Here is a 15,842-nt window from a genome sequence, read left to right as displayed (position 1 = left end):
AATTTATCTTTTGTAGATTAAATGATTCTTGAAAATTATTTCACTTGAAAAGTTAGGTATCTATTTTCGTGAAAATTCTCCTTATTCCTTTCCTTATCTACTTAGCTACTTTCACAAATTTAAAAAAAAAAACGTTATTTTTTCCGAGTTGATTGTTCTGAAAAATTGGAAATACTTGCATTTTTCCGTACTATGAAACATTTTGTCTGAAAAAAAACCGGGAAATCTCCGGATTTTTTTTCAGTTTTTCAATAGACACCCTGTTTACTGATTGCGAAATCGATTGATTTGAATCTATGACAAATCTATGATTTGAATCTACATAACAAAATAGTTTTAAAAAAAGTTTTTATCTGTAGAGTTTTAATGTTTTTTTAAAACTACTTTTAATTTTTGGACGTGTCTAAAGTCTGCTGGATATTTTTTCATATTTCAGGATACTATTATGCACGAGATAATTCTGCTTTAATATACCCCTATAATGGGATGTTATTATTTGCTATTTCTTAATCCATTTTTTTCGATCCCCTTTAATAAGTAATCGTAGAATCTAGAATTCGAAGTTTCATGTCACTTAATCAGTGTCAGAAAAGTCCCATGAGGAAGGTTCCCTGAATCTTGTAGTATTTTTTACTATCGCTCAGTAGGGTGATCCAATTTAAAAAAAAATATTTTCCATGGATATCCCCCCCCCCCCTCGTTTGTTATAATTCACATAAGAATAAATACGTTTCATTTTTAAGTGATATATAGAGATTCTGCACGTATTTCTCTTCAATATTAGCCATGGAATAGGAATAGTCTGTTCTACAGTATACTAAAAAGAACCTTAAATGAAAAATCTGGGTGTTGCGAGTTTTTGGAATTCATTATTATTTGTTTGCTGTTTATTTTAGTACAGATTGTTTCTAATCCTAAAAGAATGACTTCCTACTGATAGTTAGATGTTAAAATAAGTGAGGCAATAATCAATTATAGTTTCAAAAACGAATGGTTTAAAAATTGTATTATTATTTATAACAATACTTTCTTAGAATACTGCTAAAAAGTTGCGAATTTTTGTCTAAATTTTCAACTTTTGGTTAAATTTTAATAAGAGTGAGGACTATTTAGCACTAGAGCCTTATTCAATACAATAAGGGTAACAAATAACTTCTCTTATAATCATTATAGAAAATTACATCTATTTCTGAAACTTTAACCTTGTTTTGGCTTTTTAGTTATAAACAAATAATAAGTAAACATCAGAGATAATCGTTTTTTTAACAATCTCTTTTTCCCGGCTATATCTTTCTGAAGTAGAACCAAATATATGAAATATTCTTCAAATTGTCTGCATGAATCATATTAAATGTACATTTTTCTTCATGTAATTACTGAGAGCCTTTTTGTTAACCTTTAAATTTTCAAAACATTGGAAAAAGAGTAAAAATGCTAAATTCCAAAAAAATGTAATACTAGTATAAAGTGGAAAAAATTAAAAAAATTCAACAAAAAAAACTGCAACATTTTTGCATTATTTCAGGAGAATATTATTAAATTTAATAATAAATTCTTTAAACAGTTCTGGTTTTTAAATTACATTAATCATTACCTCACTTTGAGTGAAAAGTGGAAAAATGTTCAAAATTTCACAAAAAACTGCAGCTTTCAAGCATTATTCAAAATTGATATTATTTAAAATAATATTAAAATGCTTAAACAATTATTTTTGTAAACATGAATTATTACCACACTCTAACTGAAAATTGGACAAAAAGTAGGAATTTTCAGAAAGAAACCGCAACTTTCTAGCATTATTCACAGTGAATATTATTAAAAATTATAATAAATTATTTTAATAAATTATTTCTGTTAACTTTTAATCGATAACTTACTCGCTCGAACTGAAAAGTTCAGAGCAAGTTTAAAAATTCAGAAAATATCGCAACTTTCTAGCTCTATTCTATGTGAAAAATACTATAAACAATAATAAATTGCTAAAACTATTTATTAAAAAATCTAATTACGAGTATAAAGTAATATTTTATTTCTTAGAAACAATTTGTACTGATTAAACCCCCAAAAAATAATAATTTGCGGAAAGAACTCCAGAAACCCAATTTTTTACTTATGGGTTTTTTAGACCCTATATAAAAGAGATTTATGGGGGTGAAATCAATGAAGCAGCTTCTCTGTCCACGTGGTAGTAAATTATTATTAATTAGTTTTATTTTTAAGAAGTTTACTTTTAAAACAAGTACAGGGATCACGGCCAGTCCCCTATTCTCCTGCCTCTCCTCCCTATTTTTCTAAAAATTCCCTGTAGTCCCTATTTTTCAGAATTTTGTCCATTTTCTTTTCATATTTTTTTGAAGCTGCGATTAATTTTTCAATAATTATTTTTAAAAACTCGCGGACATTAATAATAACATTATGATTCGCTTAGAGAAACTACGATCCAAGGAAAAAAGACAAAAAAGCAAATTGTAGACGATTTGCGAAAAAAAATAGAAAGAAGAAAAACTAACATGGATGATTCAACAGTATCGCAAAAGAGAATAAACACATTGTATTTTTTTCACACTTACTTGAGATACTTGTGTCCTTACAATATTTTATTTTTATGACTAACAGAAGAGGTACTTATATGAGTACTTTTAGTAAATTGGTATTTTTAAATGTTTAAATAAAAATAATAAAATTTATAAGCTTCAACAATTTCGGATTGTGACAATGTTTTGGTTGAAAATTGGAATTTTTTTCAAATTATTAGATTTCATAGAAGATTCATAACTTAACAATTTTAGAGTATGTTGGCGCTTTATAGCGGAATTGTTTTCTAGTTTAATAAAAGCTGTGGTTTTCTATAAAAGTGTTTCGTTTATTAATTTTTGTCCATTACGCTGGTATTTAAAGAAACTCCCCCTTTCTTAAATCTTCTTTCGAAGAAAAATTTACCTATTACTAAAATTAAACCTCTGAACCGGAGTGATCCCTGCAAGTGGAATAATTTGTTGAATGCTGATTTAAAAATAAAAATTTTCAGTAGGTAGTCGTGACTCCTATAAAGAACCAACTGCACACGTTGCTGCGGAAAGATATTCTCCCGTTCGCCGCGCTTCAGAAGGATCAGGGCCACCAGGACCTGGAATTCAAGCACTTCAGCAAGAGTATCAGCAATTGCAGAGGCTAGCTTCTCCTTCGCATAGTCCTGTTAGCATTCCTGGATCTCCCGTCCACGAGAGAGGCGTAGCTGCAATTACGCAAGGTATGAAATTTCAAACTTTATTTTATTTGTAATTTTTTTATTTGCCTTCAAAATATGATAACTTACCTTAGAAATACAGACTTATTTTCCCCTTCTTTTGTCCTACCTTTGTCTCTTTTTTTCGCTTTCTTTGCGAATTGAATTGATAGAACCCAATAAGAAAATTCAAGTATTTTTGTTTTAAGGTTAATTCTTTTTTAATTAAATTGTCTACTGCTATATCTTTGGCTCAGAATTCATATCTTTCGGGTAGGAAATTCGAACAAATGGTATTGAATATTCATATTCTTGGGTAGAAAAATGAACCTTTTTGTTAAAAATATAACTTTTCTAGTTAAAAATACAACTGTGTTTCAAAAAATTCCATTTTCTCGACTTGTAAATTCCAATATTTGGTTTTTTGTTGAAGTTTCATATTTTCTGTTTGAAAACTCGCTCATTTCGTTGAAAATTTAACCGTTTTATTAAAAATTTAACTATTTTGTAGAAAATTTAATTATTCTGTGCAAAATTAATCTGTTTTGTTTAAAAGTCATTTTTTTAAATCAAAAATCCAACTGTTTTTTTAACATTCGTTTTTTTCGATAGAAAATTCGTCCTTCTAGATTGAACATTCTTCTTTCTTGTTAAAAAAGTCATCTCTCTTGATCAAAAATTAATTTTGTTGTTGAAAATTCAACATTTTGTGATAAAAATTCATATATCTTCTAAAAAATTCATCTTTTGACTTAAACATTTTTAAAATAAGATTTTTGTCCTCTTCGTCTTCTTTTTTGGATGAAAAGTTTACTATTAATTTTTTGGTTCGTAATTAATATCTTTTTATTCAAAATTGTGTCTGGTTGAAAATTTTATTATTTTGTTGAAAATTCGTCTCTTGCTTGAAAGTTCAATTATTTGGGGAAAAATGAATCTACTTTGGTTGAAAATTTATATTTTTGCTTTAAAAATTAACTTTTTTTGTCGAAAATTCAACTGTTTGATTAAGAACACAATTATTTTGTCGAAAATTTCATTATTCTAAAGAAAACTCAACTATTTTGATTAAAAGTAATATTTTTATAAAAGAAATTACTTTTGGATGGAAAATTCACCTTTTCTGGTTTAAAATTCAACTGTCTTCAAAAAAATCGTCTGTTTCGCTTGAAAATGAAACTATTTCTTTAAAAATTCAACCGTTTGTTTAAAAATTCAACTATTTTTGTTAAAAGTAATCTTTTTTGGCTGCAAATTCAAGTATTTTGTTGAGGATTCGTCTTTTCGGATAGAAAATTTGATGGAAAATTAATCTTTTTAGTTGAAAATTCATATTTTTGGGTAGAAAAATGTCCTTCTTTGTAGTAAATTGAAGTTTTTTGGTTGAAAATGTAACTGTATTTTAAAAAAGTCGTCCGTTTTGGCTTGAACAATTTTTAAGTAGTTTTATTATACTCTTAGTCTTCCTTTTGTTTAAAAAGTTTATTATATTTCTGGTGCAGAATTCATATCTTCGTTAAAATTATACTATTTGGTTGAAAATGTAATTGTTTCCTCGAAAATCAAATTGTTACGGAAAATTTCGTTTTTTTTCTCTCTTAAAAAGTCAACTATTTGGTTACAAATTTAACTTTTTTATTGAAAAATCGTCTCTTGCTTGAAAATTCATATATTTGGTGGAATAATAATCTTTTTCGGATCCAAATGGAATGTTTTTTCTGAAAACTCAACCATTTTGTTGAGAATTTGTCTATTTTGTTTAAAAACAACGGTTTTTTGTTTAAAATAAAAATATTTTATATATAAAATATGAGCTATTATATTTTCCGTTGATTAAAGATTTTCATATTGAAGTTGATATGGTACATACTTATATTAATTTTATGGAGAAAAATTGATTCCCCTAATTTAGTAAAAAAATCACACTATTTGGCCTGTTTTGGGTGCATATTTGGCTGTGATGTCTGTAATTTACATTAAAAATATGATAATGGTGCACTTTCATTAATTGAAGGGTCCGCGGTCTAAACATGTTAACTGACATTTCAGAAATTTTATATCTTGAAGGAAAATCGTTGTTATTTTTGCAAATTTCAATATTTTTTTAACTGTAGGATTTTTTTTGTTCATTAACTAGAGAAAAATAATACTTTTTGGTTTTATAACATTTTACTCATAATTGAACGTTATATGACAAGCTGATTTTCAATTTTTTTTCTGGGCTCGCATTTTTCGGTGTTGTTTTTCAAGCTGCGGGAGATTTTTTTTTGTAAAAATGTTTGAAATCGCATGCCGAACAAGAACAGTTTATTGCAAAAATTTGCTGAGTGACAGTAATCGAAACGCATCGCTCACCTTCGTATTTACAGCGATCTGTAGACGACTACATTTAAGATGACGTGAAAGTAGCCACAAATAACTTTCGAAACACACATGCACTTGACTGCACACACACACACACACACGCGCGCGCACTGTCATTAGTCTCAGTGGCCTATTCTACGAGTAAACTAAACTAATGTGAGAAAAAACACGGATTTCCCATAAGACACCATAAGCAGTTAACAGGTTTAGACTGCGGACATATGCTCTAGATATCAAAATGCGATTTTCGAAAATCCATTTAAAGCAAAAAAAAAACTGAAAGGAATTTTGGAGAAGTATCAATTGGAGAAGGCAAATGAGTCTAAAGCTCATATTTATTGGTCAAAATGAGCGATGTTTCGTTGGCATGGGTTCGACAGCCTCATCAGGGAAATTTATTAAAAGAAACACCACATAAATATCACATTTTGACAACCAAATAGTATACGTTAAAACAGATTTAAAAAAATTAACATTAACATTCACTAGTTAAAATATAATATAAAATATATCATATATATATATAAAAACATAACAACACGCAAACACACAATGAGAAATGATACCGATTAATATCCCTCTACTGATTGGAAAGTTAACCACAAATCTAATTTCTGTAATAAAGGACAGTAGGTTTGAATAAGAGCATAAATATCTTATTTTTTATTAATATTATTTAAATTACTGTTGATATGGATCATCTCTGAAATTAATCTTCTTTTACAGTTGGATTCTCGATCTATAATTTTTGCGTCATCCCAATCAAATGTATGACCAAAGTTATATTGGTGTTTATAAACAACCAACTCTGCTTTCTTTTTATTAATGTATCCATTAATACGAGTATTTGAAGATATTTTTTTTCACCCACATAAGATTCATGACATTGTTTACAAAAAATGTGTAAACTAGATTTGTTTCATCCCATTTCTCTGAAGTATCTTTACCTAATTTTATTACAGAACTTAAACTTTTTTTTAATTATAGGGATCGTAGCATTTATTGTAACTATTTAAAATCTTGGACAGTTTTATAAAATTATTAGAAACAGGAAGACAAATCTTAAGTTGATATACATTCGAACGTATCTGATTTTTGTTTACTACCTTGTTGTGAGAGTGATATTTAATGTTATTCATGCGGACTTTTATGTTTTTATTAATGAAACAAACTGGATAATCATTATTGATTAGTAACTGTTAAATTATTAAAAAATGTTTAAAGTGCAAATTATTATGGGCAAATAATATTGCTCTGTCAACCAGATTGTACATGATATTTTTTTGCTATTGGAGAGGATGATTTGAAAGAAATTTTGCCGTTTAGCTTGCGGGACATTAACTGCATATAAAAAATGTTCCAGAAAATACGAAAAAAGCAATTTGGAAAAAATGTCAGTTAGCAGGTTTCAACCGCGGAACTTTTAATGAATGAAAATAAATAATCGTCTCGTTTTAGGACTGAGTGGTTTAACGACAACGTCGGTACAGGGCAGTATTGTCCATGGTACACCAGCCCAACCACCGTCAACGCCTTTAGACCTCAGTCCTCTTAGACACCATAGATCTCCAGCTACAACGCCTGTTAGTTACTCGCCTAGTAATAGTCCAGCACTAGATATGATTCAAGAGGAACATCCTGTAGACGTATCAAGGGTAAGTTGGTAAATTTTCTTATTAAGGATAACCGAGAATATGACAGAATTTAGGAGAATTTAAAAGAATTTAAGAGAATTGAAGAATTTATGATTTTTAACAATATTTTTATTGTTCAAGTTATATCAGCGGTTGAATATAAATTAGAATAGAAATATGCAAAGCGGTAGCTCATTCATTATTTAACCTGCATTTTAATCCTATGATATTTTTACCATAGGATATTTTATAAGCGAAATAAAACAGGGTTTCATATACAAATTAAAAATTTTTAAATGAATTAATTTATTTCAAACAAAACAAAAGTTTTTTCTACATTAAAAGACAACTCTTTAAATAAATACTAGAATTTTCAACAAAACAATTGAATTTTTAACATAATAGTTGAATATTCAACATAAGAAGACAAATTTTCAACGAAAAAGTGTCATAGTTTATATTTTAATAAAAAGAATGAAATCTATACAACAAAAGAAAAGAATTTTTAAACCAAAAAGACGAATTTCCATGAAATAAGGATTTTTCACTCAAAAAATAAATCAAAGTTTAATATTATTGAACCTTCAAACCATAAGATCAATTTTATTTACAAAAATCCAATTTTCAAACAAAAAATTAATTTTCCACGAAACTGATGCATTTTTACGCAAAAAAAGGAAATTTCTAACTAAAGAATAATTTTTTTACAAAAAAAAAAACGCGAATACAAAAATTTCACAATCTAGTTTAACTTTGACCTAAGTAGTTCAATTTTCAATTAAAAAAGATTAATTCATAACAAGATAATTAAACTTTTAACCAACGAGATCACTTTTCAACTTAAAATATGAATCTTTAATAAAAAAAGTGATTTCTTAAAAAAGCGATTCAAACAAATGTTTTAAACAAATTAGTTGAATTATCAAGCAAAGAAGAACGATTTTTAACCAAAAAGTTGTATTTTCATACAAAAAATGACATTTTTTTATAGCAGATGAAGTTTTAAATCAAAAAGATAAATTTTCAAAAAAATAGTTGAATTTTCTGTTGAAAAAGATTTTAGTCGAGTTTTCACGACGCAACTATGAATATTTCAACAAGAAATAATTTTCTACCAAAAAATTGAATTTTCAATCCAAAAATACGAGTTTTCAACCAAAAAGGATGACATTTAACAAAATTGTTGAATTTTCTAGCTAATTGTTGCATTTTTATGAAAAAATATGAAATTTGTCTCAAAGCAGAAGAATTTTTTATTACAAAAATTTGAGTTTTCATCCAAAAAAGATTCCAGTTAACTCAGTAACATCAAAAATGGAATTTTTGTAGCAAAAAATAAGTTTCTATGAAAAAAATTTAATTTTCAATTAAAAAAAAATTTTTTTACCAAAAAAGGATGAATTAAAAGAAAAGTAGAATTTTCTACCAAATACTTTCATTTTTATAAAAAAAATTAATTTTTTATTGAAACAGATGACTTTGTAATAAAAAACAAATTTTTTTTATAAGTGAAACTATCATCCAGAAAATATTTCAGTTCATTTTTCAACACCAAAATATAAATTTTAAACAAAAAGTAAATTTTCTACGAAATAGTAAAGTTTTCAAGAAAATAGTATAATAGCTTAATTTCTGACCAAACAGTTGCATTTTTATCAAAAAAGGTTTAATTTCTGCTAAAGCAGGTAAACTTTAAAATAAAAATGACAAACTTTCAAAAAAAAAAAAAGATATGCATTCTCAACCAAAATGTTCACGAAAAAATGTAATTTTCTATTAATTAAAATAAATTCTGAGATTCTCATAAATTCTTAGAGAATTTATTTCTCGGTAATATTCTCATTCTCGTTACCGTTCTCAAAGTAATATAGATATAATATATAAAGTCGACAATCTTTAAAATTATTTGAAAAATCGGCAAAAATAGATCTATTATTTATTTCTTACAATCTTGACGGAAACTTATGAGTGTGTTTTAGAAAAAAACTTCAGATTAAAATTTTGTATTTAACAGTAGTTATTTAGAGTTTTAGGTTTTGCTTTCTCTTAAGGGAAATGTTACCATTCTTATTTAATCCTAATGATCAAGGCTTCATTTTATCCTTTGAAGGATTCTCTGCAATTCTACTTGGATGGTGTTTATTGAAATTGAAACTATCATTCTTTATAAGAATAATAACTGTATGATTCCTAAATTAATTTTATACATAAAATCCACAAAAATAGAAATTCAGAGAATCCTTCGAAAAATGTACTGAGGCCTTGATCATTAGGATTAATTAAGAATAGTAAATTTTCCCTAAAGAGAAAGGAAAAAATAAGCATCTAAATAACTACTGTCAAATAGACAATTTTACCTTGAATTATGTTTTTCTAAATTGTGCTTAGAAGCTTCCGTCATGATTTACAAAAATTAATAATGGATCTTTGTCAATTTTATAAATCATTTCAAATATAGGCAACTTTTAAGGTTGATTTTACGTAGTTTACATCCTTAAGTGACGCATTGACTCAAAGAACGTTGCATGAAGAGATGTTTTTAACTCCCCAAAATCTATCTTCACACAATTAATTTTTTAAATTTTTTATCGGAAATTTGTCCGCGCTAGCGCTGATGTTTAAATTTAAATACTGCGTTATGAATGAGACAGCGAGGTTAACAAAATGACTTGGACAACGACCTTCACATCCTCGTTGTTTCATAAATCAAACAAAGTGCGAAAAAGACAAATTAATTTCTAGAATGGGGACATATAAGATTAAAGTAAATCACAATGTATCTTCATTTTAAAAGTAGCTTTATATTACTGGATTTAAATATTTGGTTGAAAATTAGTTTTCTTTTTGTTTGGACATTAATTTTTTTACTGAAAATTGAACTGTTCTATTTTTGGTTGAAAATTCATCCTTTTTTTGTCTTTCTTGGTAAAAAATTTATGTGGTTGCTTAAAATTCAACAGTTTGATTAATTTTTGTTCTCTTTCTTGACAGAGAAATATTTCTTAGTTAAAAATTATTATTTTTTATTTGGTTTAATGTAACAGTTTTTAATTTTAAATCTTTTTTGGTCGAAATATCAACTATTAGATTTCTTGTTGAGAATTTATCTTTTTTTTTATGAAAATTTAACTACTAAGTTGAAGGTTTACTCTTTTTTTTAATTAATTTTTTTAGTTAAGATTCATCGATTTATTTAAAAATTCATCTTTTTAGTTGAAAATTTAACTATATTTTTGTTAATTCGCTATTTTTTTGTAAATTAATTAACTTACCTGCAAATTTTAATATTCAATTTTGCATCGAAAATTGAACTTTTTCAGTTTAAAATTAAACAATTTGGTTAAAAATAGATCTTGTTTAATTGCAAATCCAGCTATTTGGTTGAAAATTTACGTAATTTGTTTTAAAAAACCGTATTTTTGATAGCATTTTTTTTAATTTATCTTTTTCTTTGAAAATTCGTCTATTCCAGTTAAAGATACATCATTCTAGTTGAAAATTAACGATTTTAGTGGGAAATTAAACTGCTTGGTTGCAAGTTGATCTCTTGTTAAAAATTCATCTTCTTGATTGAAAATTGAACTATTCAAGTAAAAGATTCATTATTTTAGCTGAAAATTTATCTTTGTAATTCGAAATTTAACTAATTCATTTGACGGATTCATCATATTAGTTAAAAATGTATTAATGGTTGAAATTTTAAATATTAGGTTATTGATTTATTTAAAAATGTATCTTATTCTCGTTCAAAATTCAACTGTTTGCTAAAAATGTATCTTTTTATAGTTGAAAAATCCATTATATGATTAAAAATTCATGTTGTTTTAAATTTCTTTTTGTAGAAAATTAAATTTTTTTTAACTCATCTAAATCGTTGAAAATTAAATGTACTTTTTGTTGCTTAAGAAGTAAGGAATTTGAAGCATATTAAATTGAATTTAATATAGTATTCACATTAATTTTACATATATGTGCACTGAGTTTGAAGTATGTATAGTAATATAAAATAATAAATTGTTTGAATCATTATTCAGAGTCATGAACTTTATGGACAAATTCAAGAAATAATAAATAATTTTTTCACTAGTATTTATTTCAAACCTTTCTGAATTCAACATATTAGTTACTTTCTCAAATGGAAAAAACAGTTGTTTAATTTTAAATATTTGCATAAAAAAGGCAAAAAAATTATTTACAATAAACTCGCGAAATTTTATACATTTTCTTCCGTGTCGATTGTTTTGAAAAAATGCGAAATATTTGGATGGCTCCTCACTGTGATAAATTATACTTGGAAAAATGTTGATATTCCTGGGAAAATCCTGTAATTATCAGGGACCATTAAAGAAGAAAAACATTCTGTTAAGCTTCTAAATCGGTATTTACTATTTCCTAAAATTAAACAATATTTATATAAAGTATAATAAGTAGGTATTTAAAATAGATTTAAGAAAAAAATCCAGTATTTAAAAAAAATTAATACTTTGAGTATAAGTATAATCAGTGACATAACATCAACAAGTATTTAAATTTAAACATAAAAATTAAACTTATATCGATTTCAGCGCAACTACGAACGAATTTCAGCGTCAAAAAACTAGTATTATGCACAATTGAACATAGATTCCAGTGAGTCAAAATATCTGTTCCCCCCATGCTTGCAAAAATGTTCACAATAATGGTTAAAAATTGGTGCGATTCTATGGAATTTTTCCTATAATATGATCTCAAGAACATTGAAAATGTTGATTATATTAGAAATAGCTTAAATCTTAAGAAACATTTGAAATTTGCACTATTTTTGCAATATCTTCTTAAGAAATTAATCAAAAAAGGGTTTCGTAACCTATTAAAAGGTTAATTGAGTCGTTCAAACCTGCTCCTCCCATAGTTCCCCTCCCCTCACTTCACCGCCTGTCCCTCCTTCCCAACTTCTTCTTTGACCCACAGTTATAATAATTCCCCTTATTTCCCCCTTTTCAATCCTATATTTCCCCCCTACCTCCTCTCACTTCCCCTCACTCATTTCCTGAGACTCTTCTTTTTCTCCGTCATTTATCCCATATCCCCTCTGTCCAATAACACCGAATATCTCTCCCCTCACTTCCCCTACCCTCATTTACCTTCTTCTACTCTCTTCCCTAATTTCCCCATAATTTTTCTTTCCCTAACTTTCGTTTACTTCCCAAACTTCCTCTCCACTAAGTTTCCTCTCCATTTCGCCCTACTTTCCCCACACATTTCCCTTTGCTATTCCTACATCCCCTACGCGCATTTCTCCTGACATTCTCTACTTTCCCTCCCCTCATTTTATAGAAATTCCCCTAACTTCCCTCTTTTGATTTCCCCTCACTTCTTCTCCTCTCATTCCCTATAATTTCCCTTATCAGTTTCCTTCCCATAAATTCCTCTACTTTACCTCCTCTCATTTCCTTTTACTTTTCCGGCCTTTATTTCCTCTTAATTTCTCTCTACTCATTTCCCCTGATTTTCTTCTCCTACTACTTCTACTTTCGCTCCCCTCATTTCCTTATCACTTTCCCTACTGTCCCTTCCCTCATTTTCTATAAATTATCCTGCTTTCCCTTCTTCTCTTTCCCCTCACTTCCCCTACTTTATTTCGTGTCGATTCCTTGAACATCTCCTAATTTCCCTCCCTTTATGTCCCTTAATATCTCTCTACTTATTTTCCCTGCTTTTCCTCTCCTCATTTATCCTACTAGCTCTCTCCTAATTTCCTCTACTTCCCTTCCTTTATTTTATCTCACTTCACCTACCCTAATTTCCCCTCGCTGCCCCTACTTTCCCTCCCTTAATTTCTTCTACTTTACCTTCTTTCATTTCACCTGACTTCCTCTCCTGGAGAAGTGCACGACGAAAGGGCGGACACCTGAACTATAAGGGTTTATGCTTCGGATATGAAACCCGAAAAATCGACAAAAGGTCTTAATCTTAGTTCACTTTATCGAGAATACTAACAGTTTTCAACTTTTTAAAGAGAAAACAATCTAACTGTCATATCATTAACATTAAAAGAACTTAACCAATCATCGATAAATAGGCGGTATCATACTCATGATCGGTAACGTAGTTTCAATTAATATTTATCACTCCAGCCTGTGATTCGGTATTTTCACTTCAACCATCAGATAACTTCACTTCGTTAAATGCTGAGGGGAAAACTAAAATAAAATGTCGCGTGCAATTTGCAATGTGTTTTCCCCGCAGCATTCAACGAAGTGATGTTAGCTGGCGGTTAAAGTGAAAATACTTAATTGAGGATAAGTTTGGTGGGAATTTAAAATTGACTGATCCACTAGACACCCTGTAAAATGTAAGTGTTTTGAAAAATGAAGCTACATGTGTCTTCTTTACAGGTACCACCTCAAATATCGGTGACCGATGTTCTAGGTGGACAAGTAGTGTTAGTGGGTTGCTGCTCGCCTTCACCATCTCCGTCGCCTGATTCTTTGGAAGATATACTACCACATTACAGTGCTCTTCCTAGATTCATTATATCAGAACCTTGCGATCCCTCGCTACCCAGTATCACTCGAGGCATCGGTAGGCCACTCAGCACACCAATACCTGCAGAAGTCGAAGTCACTTTGTCTGACGAGTCGAGCAGATTGAACTCGGAGACGATATTAGGTCGAGTGAAACAAATCATAGACGCTAGAGCACCACCGAAAGGTTTTATTTTCTCGCGGGAGGAAGTGGAAGGAGGTGGGCTCAGTTTAGAATATCCTGGTGGTGTACAAATTGAATTAAGAGTATGCGAATCGGAGGAGAGAGAAGTGAAGGGTATAAAAATGCGAAGAATCAGCGGAGACCAAGTTCAATATAGCCAGCTGTGTCAGCAGTTGATATCTTGCATTACCGTTTGACGACGACCAGCATTATCATACCTTAATCTTCGTTTTTATATTTTATTTTACTGCATTACATTCCTGGTGCCGCACACCACCCATCACAGTATTGCATAGCATGCTGCAAGGTACTGTCAAGTACCTTTTTTTATATTAATTATTCTTATACGCGCCAAAATTTAACCAGTTTCAAAATTATAGCACACTTTGATGATTCGAGAGAAAAAAATAAGCTAAAATGTTACAGGTTTTTAATTGTATGCTTGTTAATTATATTTAATGATTTTTAATTTTGTGTGTACAACTTGTAGACTCGCCCGCACTGAGGTATGAAAGCTTTCCCTGAAAAAAAAGCATATTACGCAAACTGTTCGAGTAGCAATGGGATAGAGCAAAGTGTGAATTTTAGTCAGACAATTGTTCTTTAGATTTTTTAAGTTCATATATGATTTATATGACTTGATTTGACGAAGCATTTATTTATGTTTTAACAAAATATTTTACATACTGCCTGCCGTTGAGATGGTTGCTACTTTTGTGTCTACGTTCGTTCAGTGATAAATTCTCAAGTCAATGGAACATTTTATAAATCGTGACATATCTTAGTCATGCATTAATTGATTTTTAAACTCTTTTTAATGGGATGTTTGATGCACTTTTAAGATTTTATTTATTTTTTAATTACACTTTTTTTTCTAAAACTGTTATTTTATTTTTATTAAAAAATTATTTGTTTTTAGAGTGTCTATCAGGGTGGTCGCTGGACCGGGAAATGTCTAGGAATTTTTTTGACGGTGAAAAATCGGGAGATGACATTGTATTTATTCTTTGACGGGGAATTTCCCAAACTATTAGAAGAAAAATCTATCCAATCACTTGAAATATCACTAATTTCATATCACATTATTATATCATGCAATTTAAAGTAATCTTTCAACCTTTCCTCTTTTTTAAGAAGTTATGTACAAATTTAAAATATGTTTGATTTCAAATTTTTTAAATATAAAGTTGAATTGTTAATTTTTAAAATTATGATATGCAGTTTACAATGCGTAATTCTGAAATCTAGTACGTCATTTTTAATTTTTAAGAGTACATTTTTAATGTGAAGAATTTTAAAATGTAGTTTTGATGACTTAAACAATTAAAAATTAAAAGCGTTTGAAATTGAATTTTTTAAAATGAAAAACTTTTTTGGTTGATCAATTGTATATATAAACTAATTAATATTTTTATAATCAAACTATCAATCTAATCAAAATTAATGAATTAACTGATTTAACTTATCAAATGTAACCTTTTCAATTCGGAAGTAGTAAAATTACTTCAAATTAATAGTAGCCCATTTAATTTGAAATTTTTTATTTAAGAAAAAGTAAAATCATTTGAAACTGAATTGTTTGAAATAGAAAGCCTTCAATCGATCAAATTTCAGAGTTTGATTTCAACATTAAACGTTACAATTATAATTGTTCTATTTCAACTAATTTTAATTTGTAAGTAAAATGGTTGAATTTTTATCCATAAATAGCAATTAAGTACTTACTAATTTGTTAAAAAATCGAGTAACTTGAAGAGATATTTAGAAGTTTTCAAAAGATAAATTTATTTAAAACCGAAAATGATTTCGAATAATTAAAAACAAAATGGAGATTTTTGCGGATTTCAAACAACAAATTTAGTAGCTTTTTAAAAATTGTATAAGTTTTAATAAAAGTACAAATTGTTCTTAAGATTCTTAGGAAAATA

General features: G+C 28.3%; 1 protein-coding gene across 3 annotated transcripts in view; it reads left to right on the top strand.

Annotated features, from left to right (window-relative positions):
- The window catches only part of LOC117169029 (serine/threonine-protein kinase SIK3-like), a 35,432-nt gene extending 20,390 nt beyond the window's left edge, over nucleotides 1-15,042 (top strand). For 2 of the 3 annotated variants that reach the window (XM_033355095.1, XM_033355094.1), the window contains 3 exons: nucleotides 3,029-3,250; nucleotides 7,049-7,245; nucleotides 13,602-15,042. In XM_033355095.1, coding sequence (XP_033210986.1) covers nucleotides 3,029-3,250; nucleotides 7,049-7,245; nucleotides 13,602-14,111 — 929 coding nt within the window. In that variant the 3' untranslated portion in view covers nucleotides 14,112-15,042. The remainder of the gene's footprint in view (nucleotides 1-3,028; nucleotides 3,251-7,048; nucleotides 7,246-13,601) is intronic. The other variant, XM_033355096.1, reaches the window with a different exon arrangement.
- Nucleotides 15,043-15,842: the final 800 nt, after the last annotated feature.

Source organism: Belonocnema kinseyi, chromosome 3 (assembly GCF_010883055.1).
Source record: "Belonocnema kinseyi isolate 2016_QV_RU_SX_M_011 chromosome 3, B_treatae_v1, whole genome shotgun sequence".
NCBI lineage: Eukaryota > Metazoa > Arthropoda > Insecta > Hymenoptera > Cynipidae > Belonocnema > Belonocnema kinseyi.
The sequence above is the reverse complement of the archived record's forward strand: the minus strand, read 5'-3'. Positions and strand labels throughout refer to the sequence as shown.